This window comes from Pteropus medius, unplaced genomic scaffold (genome assembly GCF_902729225.1).
Source record: "Pteropus medius unplaced genomic scaffold, Ma_sr-lr_union100, whole genome shotgun sequence".
In the NCBI taxonomy this organism is placed as follows: domain Eukaryota; kingdom Metazoa; phylum Chordata; class Mammalia; order Chiroptera; family Pteropodidae; genus Pteropus; species Pteropus medius.
The window spans coordinates 31,493,851-31,511,805 of record NW_024340849.1 but is presented as its reverse complement, the minus strand read 5'-3'; the positions used below and the strand labels follow the sequence as shown (position 1 = coordinate 31,511,805).

At 37.5% G+C, this 17,955-nt stretch overlaps 1 protein-coding gene across 2 annotated transcripts in view; it reads right to left on the bottom strand.

Moving 5' to 3' along the window:
• GAREM1 (GRB2 associated regulator of MAPK1 subtype 1) overlaps positions 1–17,955 on the bottom strand; it is a 174,267-nt gene that overhangs the window by 10,218 nt on the left and 146,094 nt on the right. For both annotated transcript variants that reach the window (XM_039843800.1, XM_039843803.1), the window contains exon 4: positions 10,376–11,548. In XM_039843800.1, coding sequence (XP_039699734.1) covers positions 10,376–11,548 — 1,173 coding nt within the window. The remainder of the gene's footprint in view (positions 1–10,375; positions 11,549–17,955) is intronic.

The following is a 17,955-nucleotide window of genomic DNA, read 5'->3' as shown; positions in this document are numbered from 1 at the left end:
CTCTGATTACTGGAAAAAGTCCAGCCTCTCCTGCCTTCCACTGGGGCCCTCTGCTATTTCTCCTACCTAGAAGAAATTATTCCATCTTATTCCATCTTTCTAATTATTTCTCCCACTACTCCTCTATATTAACACACAGGTGCATCCAACATGGTGAATTTGGTGTTACCTAAACACCTTATGCTTTCCTGCCCCTCTCTCTGCTTTGGCTCTCAGTGCCCAAACCCACCTAAAATGCCAGCTCCTACGGCTCAGCCCTAAACATTTCATGCTGGGTCTGGGATCAGTGCAGACAGGTGCCAGAAATGACCACTGTGTCTGGACTCTGCTAACACAGTTTATATTCACTTATTTCCCATGTATGTTGAGTAAGCCTAAAAGTGAAAATCGTAGGGAGTATCCCCATTGTTATTATTGTCCTGTGGGTGGTAGAGTTGGGGATTTGTCACCTCTGGCAAAAATATGTCACAGAGAAGGCCAGGTAGAGGTTAACAGATGCCACCAAAAAAATATAACAAAAAGGTGCTTTTATTTTTTCTTAACAGATACCATAAGAATGCCTTTTAAAACTTTATGTGGAAATTATTAATGATAAGTCATTTGAGATGGATGGTAACTTTTTTGTGTCCTAATATTAGTGTCAATTTAGTGAAAAAAAGGTGCCAGCAGAGCTGACACATATGACCACCATCAACTCCACCACCACTACACCTGACATAGTATTAGAGAAAAAGTGGTAATGACGGTATTTCTAAATTGGGAAATGTGGTTTTCACTGTCAGCAACCTCAGAGTGATCACTATTCTAAAATGAGGCTATAACAGAATACACTGTGCCTAGCACAATAGAACCCTTCTCTTCATTTCCAATGCAACGTTTATGACTGAAGTTCAACTGGCTGCACAGGGAGGGAGAGGTAGCGGGACTAGCAGGAGTAAACCTCCAGCACTGGTGCTAAGCGAGGGGCAGGTATTGTTTTGAGGCAGGTATTACTATCCATCACAGGTTATCGGTGACCTAAGCCTATTGGTAGGTAATATCTGGTTATGAGTAGCTTTGGTGTTCGCAGAGCATCTCCTGGCCCCCACCGTTTATGACAGGGTCAATGAGCACAACACGGATTCAGGAGGCAGCAGGGAGAGCTAACTCCCATCTGTACCCAGAGCCTTGCTTCACAAGCAGTTCTCTGATCTAAAGCTTTTCTTTCCAGTGGTTACACTTCCAGCGTAATTCTCATCCTTGCTCCTTCATAGTAAGTCTTTCCCTTTTCTAAAATGCTCGATGATTCAATTCTTATCATAATTAAGACCCCACTACCTAGGATTAAAACAACGCTCTTCAGTACTCATGCAGCAGATTGCTAACTCAGGACTAAATTTATAGCTAACGTACTGAAAAATGAGTTCTGCTCTTTCTAAAACTGTCACTTTTCTTTAGTCTATGAGGCATATTCTTAGGGAGGCATAATCAGGTGACTACCATCTAATATACTAATATAATTTAATAGTGGGGGTTTGAAGTAAGCTATAAAAGGTGTTTATCCTGGGGGCTACCAGCCAGGATCACAGGCACCATTCATTTTCCCTAAAGATCTGAAGAACATGGCCATCGCTTGCCCTTTTCCTACATACTACATTAATTCTAATTTGCTTTTGATTTGTTCAAACATAGGCTGAGTGCTTATCATATGCTCATTGAGCTAGTTTTGAGTATACAAAAAGGAGTAGCTCATGGCATTAGCTGGGAGGGAGGGAGAGAAACACATAATTGAGACACAAATTGGCTGTGTAATAATAGAAGTAGGAGCAAGGGCTAGTAGGAGTACCATGAATTTATTTAAAGTGTCAGGAGAAGAACAAACAAATTCATAGGAAATTTTGCTGAGAAAGTCTTGAGGAAGGAGGTATTATGAACGTCAAAAGGTAGAGGCACAAAAAACCCCCCACCAGATGCTCTGGTCGGGGGGCTTAGACGATGAGACAAATGCTAGTGCCATTTACCAGAGAGAAGCTCAGAAGGAAGAACAGGGCTTGGGAGAAAACAAGGAGCTCAGTTTTGAAAACACTGAGTTGGAGCTCAACGTTCTACTGATAGAATCTGGAGTTGTACAGGCTTTGAGATCTCAAATGAAAAGCAAAGAAGGCTAAAGAAGATGGGCAGAAGACAAGACAACTGAGAAAAACAAGGGACCACATCTTATTGCTCAGAGAGCAGAAACATGCCTGAATGGTATCAAAAAAGCCAGGGGTGGTGGGGGGAGGGAGGGGAGGCGGGGAATGGCAAGAGAAAGACAGTATAAAAGGTTGAAGGATGTCAGAAAGTCAAGAAAGATCTGGAAGATTATGTAATAGTCGGTAGGTCACTGGAGATTAAGCAAGTGAAGCTTGAGTCAAGTGAGGAGACCAGAAGCCAGATTCCGGTGAGTTAAAGCTAGAGTAGGAGTTGAGGTAGAATTAGTGAGGACAGACCACTCTTTTCAAGAATACTGGCTGCGAAGGAAGAGGGGAGACAGTTATCGGATACTGGGATGTTGGAATGGGATATTGGAATGAAGGAGGCATGGCTTTTTCCTTTTTAATTTGGAAGAAACTTGAAAAATATGCCTGGCTATGTGCGTGCACACATGTAACCTGGGGGCTGAGTGCTCATGGGCTCCTGAGACCTGTGCTCTCCTTTCACTTAAGATGGAAAGAACACACATTTTTCCATTGCTCTCTGCCTTCGCCATGCCATCACTGGCCACGTAAAGCTAGAAAAGTGACCAGTTGTAGCTTATAATCTAACAGCTAAAGCGAAGATGGAATATACCCAATAGAATAAGTGACTTTGGAAAGCTTTATGTTTCTAAGTGATGGTGAGTCAAAATCCAACTCCAATCTGTGGTCAAAATCAAATGCATCATTGAATGGGACTATTCTCTTTATTTTTAGAATACTGTCCAGAAAGCTTAACTTGATTGCCTAACTCCTGGAATAGGCATTTAATCTTCCTTTCCCCTCTCTACTCCCTACCGCTCCCTAAACTCTGTTTAGCTTGGAGGGAACTAAGCACAGGGTAAAGTACCTGTCATTTGTGAAAAATGGAAAACAAAGTTTTCTCTACATATTAAAAACAATGCATGAGAATCTGTTAAAAGTACAAAGCTCCTTGTCGCATGGTTGGAAAACAGGGTTACATGCAGATGTTTGGAGGACAAAAATTCAAACGTTACATACAACTGCAGAATTTTATGCATATTACCTATGATCTAATTTCTTTCTCCTGTGACATTAACTTTGACACTTCCTAGGAGTTAAAAGAATATAAAATTCATAGAATATAAGAAACAAAAGACACTCCCAGTGTTTATGAAACAGCACAGGGTGGGAATGAAGGCTTTTTAGTACTGATAATGTTCCTTGGAAAGTCTTTGTTTCTTGGAACTTCTTACTTGTCTTCTATGGAAGAAAGGACATTTTCATACCTCTTCACTAACTGGACCAGAAAAACAGCTTAAGAAAAGTAAATAGTACACTTACTACGACAAAAAGAAAAAAAAAAAAATTCGTACCAACAAAGGTTGGTTACTCAACTTTTAAATAAAAGGTGATGGATCTGGAGATACCTCTTGTCAATTCCACACATTTCCTTGTCTATAGTCTAAAATCTCCCACCACGTTCCTTTGGGTGGGAATCTTCTGTCTCAAAGAAAGAATTGTGGGTAGACCAAAGAATGCAGCATACTTAGGCAGGGTAAGGATCATTTTGTTTCTATGTGACAATGATTCAGAAAATATATATACTATAGATCAGCTTGATCTAAAATTGAACTCACCTTTACTATGAGTTTTCTTCACTAAAAAGCCAACTTCAGGATAATGTCAGCAGTCCAAAGAATGGAGTTTTGTAACCATGCTTCCTTGAACTTTGTAACTTTGCCTTCACTGCGTGCCCTCTGCCCTGTATTTTACATTTCTTCCCACACACCCTCTCCCAGATAACAAAATCATTACAGCTTTAAGAAATCTTATTTATAAAGAGGCTTTTATACAAAGAGTTCATAACCCTGTCATGTACCCATCAGGGATATTTTCAGCCAAACAGAAATTAAAGTTTTATAATGACAAAATGGCAATAAATGAGCCTTGATTGATTAATGACACAGGGCAGATGTGATTTACAGTCAAAATCCTGATTCTCAGAGGCATACATTTCTTATTCCAGTTTCCTACACTGACGATAAGGACCTGTGTCTGAAATGGCCTCCAACCTCCAAGCGTCAGGGGAGGGGGGCAAGGGGTACAGGAGGCAGCTCCCTGGGAGGGAGAAGGGCAAGTGGTTCTGAAAAGAATACTTGTTTAAATTCTAGGGTGCTTCTATTGACTCAGAAGAAAGAATATACCATTGGGGCAGAGAATAAAGACCTTCTCTGAGCAAAGAGTATAATACATGATAGATACACTTAAATGGTATATAATCTTCCTATTAATGTGATTTTATGCAAATGGTATCTGGGAGTGCAGATTTTTTTTTTTTTTTGAGAGTACAGATTTGAAAAAACAAGAGTTATTCCACAGATTATAATTACTTTATTAACATTCTAATCATTAAGACTTTTAATGGACACAGGAGAAAAAATTTCTTGGCTAGAAGGCTTCATTTAAAAATAAGGAACTTACTACATGAAACTGAAGGCAATTAATTTCGAAATTACCAAAACACAATAATAATTTAGACCTTATTTCAATTAACAAGTGGGAACGTAGGTATATGGCTTGCTTACTGAGTACTCCTCAAAAGTTGTAATTAAAATTAATTAAATGTCAAATGCCTTAGGAGACCTCATTAATTAATGAAATCCTAAGTGAATCCTTTTGTAGAGCAATTATTTTGAAAAGTAAATAATCACTTCCAGATTAACATTTTTAGTATCAAAACTTGAATATTAACATGTCAGGTTTAGTTAAGAAAAATCTATCCTTTAATGCCCTTTCTAATATTAATATTTGACAGAAGGAAAAAGGTCAAAGGCAAAATAAAATAAAAATTCAGAGTAGAACCAATTCTTGTGGACGCTTTCCTCAGTTTATAAATAAACATATTTTTATAGCTTTTTTTTTTTTTTTTAACTTCGGGTAGTCACATGAGGCCCCTGATTTTGTAGGGTAGATATATTCAGGGTTGTGACATCATGACCTAGCTGGCTATGCCTGAGAAACAGAATTTGCCAAGGCAACTTCTCAGCTTTAATATTCCCAGGTTTGCCCTGGGAATTTTAGCTTGACATGTGTTTACAGTCTTAGAGCCTCATGTAGCTATTCCATGGGCATCTAGTTCTGCAAAACTCCAATTCTTCTACGAAAAGATTACATGTTACTGGGGTCTACAGGGTGCCGAGCATTTCTATGGCTCTTTTTGTAGTTTATAGTAATTACAAATTTGGCTCCAGAACTAGGTAACTATAATACAACACCTCACTTATCAAGTAGACATTTTTAAAGTCAGTTGAAAAGAATGTTTTGTTATTTTTACACAATTAGGTTTTTGTAATATCTTAGAGACCTTGTGAAATGAAGAAATCACACGCACCCTTGGAAAGGGGAGATGCCTGGCCCCTGCCTGGGTGCCAGCGCTCTCTACCGGTCTGGCTGTAGGGACAGATGTGCCCACCCCCATCAGCCTCCGTGACTCTTTAGAGAGGCCTTATACCCTAGTTAAGAAAGGATGAAGGAAAAAACTTCCTCCAAAAGCATTTTCTATCTGACCCTAAATCAGAATACATTCCATATTAAGTTACTGCTACTATTTACTGAATGCTTACCAACTGCCAGGGAAAAATGCCAAGTACTTTGTACACTACAATAATGCAATGAAGAAGTTATTATCCTCCCAGGAAATGACTCGGGGAGGTTAATTTTGCTCCAGGTTTGAAGCTACTAAGTGGTAGAATGAGGATTCAAATCCGTGTGTGGTTCTTAGATGCCACGCTATGCACTCTAATTATCTATCACATAGTATGGCAGATCACTTCTCTCCTTGCTTCTACTTCAATTCGACTGAGAGGAGAGATAAAGACTCTCAGGATGCTTAGTAATTCTTTCCATTTTCTCATCAGTTGTTCAGCCTGTCTGAGGCTGATTCAGACTCCCCAACTCACTTCTCTACAGCTCAGTTTTTTCAAGCACCTATTGGACTAGGTCCAGTCGATCCAGCTTGAAAATTACCCTTTAATTTTTATTTTTCTCAAACAACATAGCATGCTATTACAGGAACTTTATTTATGATGGACTTCCAGCCTTATATCAATGAATACAGGCACCAATCCATTTTATAATTCAATACACCCTGTTTCTCACAGGCTGTTGGGGAACCCCTGGCTATCACAGAGGTTGATATTGCAGTAAAACTTGGTTTCAAGCAGTGGCTCACGACTTAGAGCTCCTTTCATGATTTTCCCTTCATGAACCTCAGGAATTGCTTTAATGTCAACAACTAACCAAGAGTGAATGTAATTTTTTCTGTTACTGAAGAAGATGAAGGATATTAATCTCTAGGTTCTGGGGTCCTCAAGTTGGATACTGCTGCATAAATGATTTTAGAAGAGTTATGATCCTATAGTTTTGACAATAACTTGTAATTCACTGCATAGACCAGAACAGTCTGGAAGTCAAATATTCTATTTATAGAATTTCATGCAATATAAAGTCTTCCCATAATTGCTCTCCAAAATGGCATCTTCTAAAGAAGAAGAAAAAGAAAAGGGACAGCTTTCGAAGACAGTCACTCATACAGTATATCTGGGTAAATATTTTAAACATATTAGACAATATCCAGAAAACTGAAATTATTATGGATTATATGAAATAGAGGATGTGTTTAGAATAAATGTATGAAACAATAAGGATATAAGGATAATCCACATAGGAGGGACTGGCAGATCATTCTGATTTGAGGGCACTTTCCATAATTTACAAAAGCAAAAATGTTACCATTCAGTGAGCTGGGCATGCTTCCTCAGCTTGGGCTCACCTGAAACAGTTCTGAGGGACACAAAAGTGGCTGCTTTCCTTCTATGTCTGGAACCAGGAACTGTTTAGTTTTCCCTGGGACATTCCCATTAGGAAGTGAATAGTCTAATATTTTGGAGAGGGAAGTGGCAGTTTTTTAAAAACCATATTAAACAATCTTTACAAAGATACATGAAGACTACAGCATAATTACAGCATAATCCTAAACAGCCACATCAAGTACAAAGTATATTAAGAGGGCTAAACCTCTGAGGATTTTCTGTTTGGCCCCACAACCGAGTTTTCCACCCTAGGACATAGGTAGGAAAGCACTGACAAGCATAACACAGATGACACCAGAACTGCAACGCAATACGGAAAGCATAGTAAGCATTATCATTGAATGGGAAGATTTCTCACTTTTACAGACGGAAACAAAGACCATCAATATTTGCCGGAAAGAGAGCACAAATACGTGTTATAACTTAGGACGCTGAAGCAGGAAGTGAAGAACAGAATCACAAGAAAATGAACAGACTGACACACACTGTGATGGAGCCATTGTACCTTTAGTTCTTGCCTGGGCCACGGACTGTGGCAAAGCAGAGTTTATTCCCCGATTACTATGAGACACGCTTCCTTTGACTGTTCCATTGTTCCAGTACCTTCTATTCCTAAAGACTAGGTGGACGTTGTCACCTTTCCAGATACCATCTCACCTGAAAGTGGCCTCACTCTTTAATCATCGGGTGGAATAGCTGTTAGACACATGGCACATCTTTCTCTCTGGACTCACTTCACTGTAACTAGCCAAAGAACTTTTATTTAATTCTGTGGAAGCACTTGAATTTATGCCCCATTAAAGTTCTCTTTTGAAATTACCAGCTGAAGCCACATCTAACAATTATGACGTCCTTTGGATCCCACACAAATCCTAAAGATGGAAAATTCATTTCATGGTCACAGAACCAATAAAAATATGACTTCATTTCAAATGCCTAATTTTTAAAAAGCAAATTAAATGATTTCAAGTGTTTATAAAAAAATCTTTATGATTATAGCATTCTGTAAACACTGGACATGCTCTGAAAAGATTCTCTTACGTCATAAGAAATTACAGCTTAGACTAGAGGCCAAAATCTTTTCTTCTCCTGTAAGATTTGATTTAGTTTCAAATTTAACATTTTTCTTTTAGTACCAAGGTCAGAATAGGGCCTCAATATTTATGTTCTTACTCATCCTATGAGCCACAGAAAAAACAAGTGGTGCTGGTTTCCTACCTCTAGACTTGGTTACATAAATGACTCTGGGTGTGACCATCATGGATGAGTCAATCAATTAGCCAACAAACATGAGTCCCCACTATGTGCCAGGTAGGACCGAAGTTTTATAAGAGCAGATCATGTGGTCACATTGCTATTGAAGGACAGGGCTCTAAGCTTCAAGTAATATCAGATACATAGCTGAGCTGAGACATACCAAAAATTGCCTAGAATATCTGCTAGGAAGAGTGTCCCTTTACTTTTTAGCTTTTTTTGGGGTGGGGTGGGGTGGGGCATCCTTTGACATGAATTAAAGGACCAAGGAAGGACTCTAACCCCACCAAGACTTCCCCCAAATATTCCATGACCCCTACTGGGTATAGGGTCCTCTGGGCTTATGCCATAAGGTCCTTGGGAGATCGTCGAAGGAGCAGGGGAGAGTCCAGACCCGCAGTTTCTGGGGAGTTCTTACAACCTGGAACAGTCAGAGGTGACTCCTCACTCAGGAAAATTTGCAGTAGTGAGGCCTCTGCATGGACAGCTAAGCATGGAGCTTGGCACAAAGCGCCGCTTCCGGTCTCAGGGCTGACCATGACCTGGGTCCAGTTTTTCAAGCCACCACTGCCCTTCATACGCCCTATTCAACCCTATTCCACAGGCCAGACAGAAATTCTTGTGTTCCCTCATCTGTCTCACTTTCTACAACTTTGCTCATGCTCTTCCATCTGGAATACTTTTCTTTCTCATCTCTCTGCTTTCATGCATATTCTCTCATTTAAAATGTCAAAATCACCATAAAGGTTTCTCTCATTCATCACCCAATTAGAAGTTTCTTCCTCCTCTGAATTCCAATGCACATCATCTGTGTACGTCTCTCTTCTATTGTTAATCACATTTTAACTTGTATGACAGTCATCTCTTTCTATCTCTTACCTTCCTTATAAAACTGAAAGGTCCAGATCTTATTGATAGTTATATTTCTAGCATGTCACCCACTATGTAATTTCATGGTTTGAAACTGGGTTCTGCACAGCCCCAAGGTTCCAGAGAGGTGTCTTGAGACTGTCTGGTGGGAGCAGAGAGTGGACAGGGGCACAGGGAGACCCCCTCCTCTCAATCTGTGCTTTAGTCAGATGGGTTTTATTTTTAATTCTTCTATTTATTGTGATCAATTTTTTTCTTTAATGATTCTGCTATATGATAGAAAAAAAGTACTGCAATAGATACTTTCAAATAAATAAATGAATAGAATTACACTCAATGCCTCTAGTGCGTTCTCCCTTCGGATATAATGAAATAAAATGATAAAAAATAAATAGCAAAGGTTTAGAGTGCTTGTCAATGAAAGATGAAAGTCAAAACAGAGGGCCCTGTCTCTCCTCTTGTACTGACCTTTTTACATTAAAATTTGATAGATGCCCCCTTAAGCTCTGAATGTTTAAGAAATTACAAAGAACTTCCTTGGCATCTGGTTCTGTTCTGGGTGTGTGTGTGTGTGTGTGTGTGTCTGTGTGTACATGAGCATACCAACTATGCTTTGATCTCAATCTAACTTCAGGGATATGGGAAAGAGTTACAAATGATGCTGATGTCTCTTGTTCCTTGCTCCCCTCAAATAAATCTACTCTTTTAGTCTTCTCCATCACTGTAAATGGCACTAATATGTACTCTGTTGCTCAAGCTAAAAATCTAGTTTTCCTTGATTTCTCTCTTTCCTTCACTAGCCACATGCAATTTATCAGTAAATACTGTCGGGTCTACCTCTAAAACTTGTTCTGAAACAGCTTATTTCTCCCTGCCACCCACTGCTACCACCTGCTGTGGTTTAGGGGGCTGTCATTTATATCGCTAGTGCTGTAATGGCCTCTTTTCTAGTCTTCTGTTCTCTCTTCCCTATTATCCGCTCTTCAGGCAGCAGCAAAAGTCATGTTTAAACTTCTATTAAAAACTCTCAAAGCTTTTCTCATCAAACATAGCAAGCAGTTCTATTTTGCTCCAAATAAGGAAATTTGCTCATTCTGATAATCTTTCATTGGGAAGTTATCCTTTCTTTAGGAAAGAAAATAAATTAGTGGATAACTTTGCAGAGAGAGACTGACACATCATTCAAAAACAGAAATGACTTACGGCTTCAGATTTGGGAGGCACTGGAGGTGGAGGTAGGGCAATCTCTGAAGACTTCACTGCTGCTCCCAGAGTTCCAGAAACAGGAAGAGGAGAAGTTGCACATTTAGATCGGACAGAACCTCTAAACTGATCACATCTACTCTTCTCACTCAGGGAGCGAGTGAGAGGCTGATGGCTGGGATTGCCTTCCTCCAGCCACAGCTCTTCATAAGGAAGTTCTGACTTCCCTGGCATGCCTGCTGATTCTTCACTAGATTCTGGGAAAAGGTAGTCGCTCCCACTATCGCCCGAGTCCTGATAGGGCAGGATGTCATGAGGAAAGGGGGTCCACTCTCCCCCTAGGTCCCTGCAGCCATGGAGGTTCACCTCGCTGTTGCCATGGAGATTGTTGCCATACACACAGACCGAGAGCCGGTGGAACGACTGCGTGAGCTCATCGCGAGCGTAGCTAAGGGAATTGGGCACATGGTTGTGGCCGGAGCACCGGCCCTTTTTGGGGCTCTTGCAGTCCTCATTCCAGTCAGTTTTGACGTCCCGGACAGCCCGTGAATACTCATCGATGTCAAACTGCTCTTGGCAGATACCCAGCCAGTGATGGACCAGGGTTTCGGGCCACACGTCCCCCTTTACCAGGTGTTCCGGGAGGCTAAACTTGGGGACAGTCAAGTGCAAAGGGAAGTGCATGGGGAGGATCTTGTTATTCCGCAGCACACAGCAAACCACCACTGTCTTGGTCTGGATGTTCACAAACTTGTAGCGGTGCCCCTCGCGGATGAAGTGGAGGTCGTATGGGTTCCTCGGCGGAGGGCTGGGCACAGTCACATTCACGGGAAGCCTGGTTTTCTCCACGATGTTTCGGATGGTGTGTTCGCCCTCCTGCATCTGAAGTTCCAGGGGACTTCGGGTGCTAAATCTGCCCTTGCACTGGAAAGGAAGGCTAATGCTTTCATTGGTCCGGTGATTCATGCAAATAAGGCATGGCATTTTGCCTTTTCCCAGCTTGCTGATGGAATTGAGCTTCCCAATCTTTTTGAAGATTGTGTTGAGTCGTGACTTTTCTTTGAAAGTCTTTGCATAAAGGATTTCTGCCTGCCCCATTAGAGTGAGTTCATCCCCAGTACACAGGGTGATGTTGTAAACTTCGGTGTCTTCGTTGCATTCACCCGAAGCAACCTACAATAGGATAAATCGAATTTTAGGTCAGTTTCCTTTAAACTATTCACACGAAGAAGTAGAGCCCTTTCTATTAAGACACACATGGACATGCACAAAAGAAAATGCGATTTTGTTTAATACTAAATTTAGCTGCTCCATTTTTAAAATAGTATTTTAGTGGCTAACAATAACAGGATGACATTAGACTTTTAAAAATACATTTTGCGCTTAAGAAAAGAGAAATTAGTAAAAATTTGGGGAATATAGAGAAAAAACACAAAAAGAAAATAACACCATGAGCCTAATTCAGAGATTGCTATAGTTAATGGTTTGATAAATATTCTTCCAGTTTCTTTTCCTATGTAGAGTTGCCTATCATATGGATGGATTATTATTTTGGGACATTGATGTTATCATTCTGTCTTTTTCAGTTTTAAAAATTGCTTTCACAAACACCACTGTAGAAAATTCCTTTTTATAACTACTAAAATTTTACTAAATTTTCTAAAATTGGAATTGGGATAGAGGACTAAAAAATGTTTTATTTATCCCTGTTCTTCTATTTTATTATACAATTCACTGGCAGAAATATTGAAAAATACAGATATAACAATAAATATTCTATACATCTTACCACTAAACATAATCTATGTTAACAACTTAATGTAAACAGAAAGAAAAATGAGAGGTATAAGTGTCTCAGAAATATAAATACATATGTATATACACACAATTTTGTTACTGAATTTGTCATTATAATTTATTCATTTTCCCATGTATGTGTATATACCATCAATTGTAATATTTACCTAACATAAACCATTATAAATGGATATGCCTTAATTTATTTGACCAGTTCCTTATTGTTAGACAGATGGGTTTTCCTAATGTTTAGCAATTATAAATAGTACCACGATGAACATTTTTATAGTTCAATTATTTCCTTAGGATTAAAGCCCAAAAGTAGAATTGCATGGACAAAGCTATGTACATATGTGAAAGGTCTGATGTGTACTACCTATTGTGCTTCATCAATGTTATCCTTATTTACACTTCTACTTTACAAAGTTATCTGTCTCCTCATACCCATGCTGAATAAGTTTAATGTTTACTAATATTAAAGGTAAAGCATGCATCCTATATTTATTCATTTTTTATTTTGAATTTCTTTGATTATTAGTATGGTGAATATTTTTTTTAGTATTTATGTATCTGGCCATTTAGATCTCTCCTTTGTGAATTGTCTCTTTATGTCCTTCACCCATTTTTCTATTGGGATGGTAATCTTATTGATTACTTTTTATGTAATGTGAATATCATTTATGCTATATATTGTTGCTTGAATTTCAATTTATAACTTCTTAAAGTTCTAAAGTTTTTTTCTTTTTTGTAGCACTTTTGTGTAGCAAACATTTTCAAAATTTTCCTTTGTAATTTCATTCTTGGATATTATGTGTCTATTAGTTGAAATGATATAGATCAGTGGCTCTGAACTAGGGGTGACTTTACCACCACCTTCCAAACACTGGGAACATGTGGCAACATCTGGAGACACTTCTGATTGCCATGACTGGGAGAGTGCTACTTACATCTAGTGGGAAGAGACAAGGGATGTTGCTAAACATGTTATGATGCACCGGACAGCTCCACAACAAAAAATTCTCACCAAGAACACGCATAAACATTCGAAAGCTCAATGCTGTACTCAGTTGGTAAGGCTATGGGGAAACAGGCACTCTTGTTTACAGCTGGTAGAGATGCCAAATGGTACAAGCACTGTGATGGGTAATTGGCAACATCTAAACAAACTATGCATGGGTTTATCCCTTCACCCAGTAATCCTACTTCTAGGAATTTACCCTGAAGACATTCCTCCAATGGTATGAAAATACACATTGACAAGGTTCTTCGTTGTAGCATTATTTGTATTTGCAAAATTTTAGAACTGATCTAAATGCCCAAACATAGAAGATTGAGTAAATAAACTAAAGTACACACTCAAAATGGTACTATGCAAAAAAGAATGAGAATGGTGAGTTTGATAAATTTATATGAAATGATTTCCAGGATATATTGGTAAGTAAAAAAAACAAAGTGCATCAAAGTTTATAGAGTATACTACCTTTTTGTTCAGGAAAGAAGAAAAAATTGTATATATACTTTCTGCTTATTTTTATTAAAAAAGGAATATAAGAAAAATAAGTCAGAAAAAAATGAGTGGTTACTTACAGGAGGTAGGGGAGGGAGGGACCTGATGGAAGGGACATGAAAGTGACATCACTGTGAGTACACCTTGACTTTTATGAAGTACATTAATGTCCTACACATTCAAAAAACAAAATAAGCAAGAATTTTAAAAAATCCTTAAAATTGAATACGAATGGAAACAGATGAATCCAACTGTATTTCAAATGAATAAACTCAACACACTGAGGACAGAGACAGAAATAATCCAAGTAACTTTATAATACTTTCTTTGATTATATATTGCCTGTAGGAAAGAAATAGACCAATAAACATTGTGTTCTTTTCAGATGTTTTACATAGGGGTACAGATACAGTGATTCTGAAACAACTTTACGTATACTGTAGGATTGAACAAATGAGTAAATGTGTTGATATTTTGGGAGCCAGAGTTTTTACTGTGGAAGGGAAGGCAGAAATATGGCACGGAGAAAGACAAGAAAGAACTCCATGGGGTTGGATTGAAATTGGAGATATCAGTATTAACTCATAATTTTAAGAAACTATATATATAATTTTATATATATATGTATATATAAACTACACACACAGACACACATACATACACACACATATATTTCTTAGCTTTGTTTTTTTCAAGGGACTTAAAGCAAAAACTCCCACTATCATCCAATATACTTAGCGCCCAAACCATTCCCCACCAAAAGAAACCAGGGCTCTTTGGAGAAATGACTGATTACAAGGCTAGTACAAGAAAGGTACAAAATGAGCTTGGAACATTTTGTTGTGTGTGCCAGAAAGGAAAGAAGTGCTCATAAGATGATGGGAACATGTCATAGAACACAGGAGCCAGCCTGAATCAGCCCACACTGGCCAACTCTAGGACATTTTCAGTATCACAATAAATAAAAGACCGTAATGAATTACAATCTGTTGAATAAAATAGGAATGTATAAGTCCATATTATTAACAAAAAGATGAATGAATAAATGAAAAAAAAAGTGGAAAAGCTGACAAATATAGAAAAGTGGTAGTACTGGAAAACCATAATTTTGCAACTATTATAGTAAAGATTATATACTAGAATCATCAATGAATGCTAAATTTATAGGAGAAGCTTGATTAAAGAGTAGGTTATGTGCATGTCTTAAAGTATCTTCCCCCAGAATGTTTATTAATTGCAAGGGGAATTAAAGTAACTACAGAGTAGAGGAACTGGATAATATCTTAACCATATGACCAAATTTAACACCATCAAAGAGAGGCATACCCATGTCGTGTGCTTCTGGATGTGATTCCCTGAGAAGTTCAAATATTAACATTACACTTATCAGACAAAACCAAATTGAGAAATATTCTACAAAATATCTGGTGTGTATTCTTGAAAAATGTCCATGTGATTAAAAGACAGAAGAACTGTTCAGAAGATTAAATAAAGAAAAAATAAAGAGAAATGAAAAGTAAATGTAGTATTTGATCCTGGAATGAATTCTATACTGGAAGAAAAAAAAAATGCTATGAAGTATGCTATTGGGACAATAGTAAATTTGTAATATAGATCGTAACTAAAAATACTCGCATCACTGTTAGCTTTCCTGAATGTACTGTTTATATAAAAAAATTCTTATTTTTAGGAAATATGCAGTGATGTATTAAGGGGTAAAGGGCATAAAGTATGCAATTCACTCTTGAATGACAAAGAAAAAATGTAAATAAATTATATATGTATGTAAATGTATATTTGGGGGTAGAGGAAGATTGAAAATCTGGCAAAATGTTAAAAGTTGGTGAATCTGGCGATCTTATTCTTGCAGTAATTCTTTAAGATTGAAATTATTTCAAAATAAAAAGTTAAAAAAATAACACTAAGAGCATTTTAGACATTTTTGCCTACCTATTTTTCCAGATCAACTTTAGAATCATTTTATTCATGGTTTGCATCATAATGTTATTGGACGTGCATCTGCAGTGTTTTTAGGCAAGTGATATCTTTACAATAGTATTTCCAAATAGGTACATAATTCTCATCATTTATTCAGATCTTTTATTTCCCGTCTTAGTGTTTGAGTTTGCCTTCTTTATCAAGCCCTGAACATTGCTGTTCATACATAGTTGTTGAACACAGTTTGTTGCTATTCTGTATGTCCAGTAATCTCAGTGTGACAGTTTCTCAGCTGATTCTCTTGGTATTCCTAGGTGATCATATCTTACACAATCAATGAAATTTTTATCAAATGCTGTTTTTGTATCCAATAAGATGGTCATATCTTTATTTTTAATTTTGATGTACCGATTTCATATTATAATAGATTCCCAAATATTAAAATATGCTACCTGCCTGAAATAACCTCTATCTGATCATGGTGCTCTTGAAACTATATTTCATAATTCTCTTTGATAATATTTGATCTATGATTTATGTATCTTACTTACAGGAGAGATTAGTCTACAGTTTTATTATGTTATCTTTATCAGGTTTCAGTATCAGGCTTACATTAAGCCTAAGCCTAAGACTGACTTATTATCTTTTATGTTAGTAAAAAAGCATTTGGGTAAAGTGACTGATAACGTTCATATTGCTTACTGACAAGTATTCATCAGTATGTGTTTAGAAAACTAGGTATTAACAATCTTTGTAAATAATTCCTTACTCACTATTCTTGGTCATCTCTGTATAATTTAAACCTTTAGAACAAGCAAACTGTCACTCAACGTTAGTGCTATAAAAAACAAACGGCTCTGCCGTCTCTATATTGAAGTGAATTTCTCTGTAGGAGTCATTAACAGTACATAAATGACAGCACGATATTGTTTTAATGGTAATTCAGAAGTTCATTTTAGGTGACTCAGTTAAGTGTTATTATTATTTTTTAAAAAAGACCTCAACTTAACTGTGCTTACTTTCAGACTCAGTATTCACCTTGCCCTCACAAGGATCCTGGGCTTCTACACTGGAGTAAGTTTAGGAATTTAACTTTCTATTTGGGATAATTTGCAGAAAAGTTGTAAAGGTAGTAAAGTTCCTGTATACTCTTCACCTAGTTTCTGTTAACATCTTATATAACCATGGTACATTATCGCAAGTTAGAAATTAACATTGATACAATACTATTAACTTGGCTACAAGCTTTATTTGGATTTCACTAATTTTATCCACTGACGTCCTTTTTCTGTTCCAGGATAAAACCAGGATACCACATTGCATCTAATCCTTTAATCTGTGAGTTTCTTGGTCTTTCCTTGTTTTTCAGGACCTTGACAGTTTTGGAGACTATAGATTAAGGGTTTTTTTTCAAGCTAATAAATAATTTATGAATGAAAGTACTTGGCACATTTGGCTGACTTTCTTTTCCTATAGGACCTGCAGCTTCAAGGTTTCAGTTATTTTATTCTCTTGACTTGGGTCACCAAGAGTCCTTATAAAGATTTATTTGCTATTAATTCTAACTTTTAGTTTATCCTTAATGCTTTACTTTCAGCTAGCATCTATCTAGTTAAGCTTACAACGCTATAGATCAAAGGTCAGCAAACTACTGCCCACAGTCCAAATCTGGACCACCACATTACCTGGTGAATAAAAGACACTGCTATGGCCATTCACTTATGTAGAGTCTATGGCTGCTTTCACTGTTTAAGACAGTGTCAAGTAGATGCAATAGTGACTATGGCCCGCAAACTCTAAAATATTTACTCTTTGTCCTTTTACAGAAAAAGTTTGTCGACCCCTGGTATAGATAAATGGAAAGACCCATGGCCTTTGGAAATTAATTGGTACAATACTATTAACGCTAAGTTTGAATCCTGCCTTCATTGTTAGGTGACCTCAACAAAGTGTTTTACTATTTTGAGCTTCAGTTTCCTCAACTATTAAAGGGGATACCACCATCTACTTTGCAGGCTACATCAATGTATACAAACAACTTCCCACAGTGCTTGGTGTATGGTAGGCTCAATAGAGGCCACTACTGTTATTATTTTTATTAATAATAAAAACATTTTAATTCTTAGAATTCTGTTTCACATTGCTTTCCACATCTCTGTATTTTCATGTTGGTTTCTATTTCCACTCATTACTGTTTTCAAGCACAAATCACTACTTCTAAGCATCATCCTTTCTTCTGCACTATGGATTGCTCAAGTTTTATTGAATGTATTATCCCAGAATAAAACTTAATGTTAGAATAGGGCCTGAAATATTATAGTTATATCTCAAAGGAAGT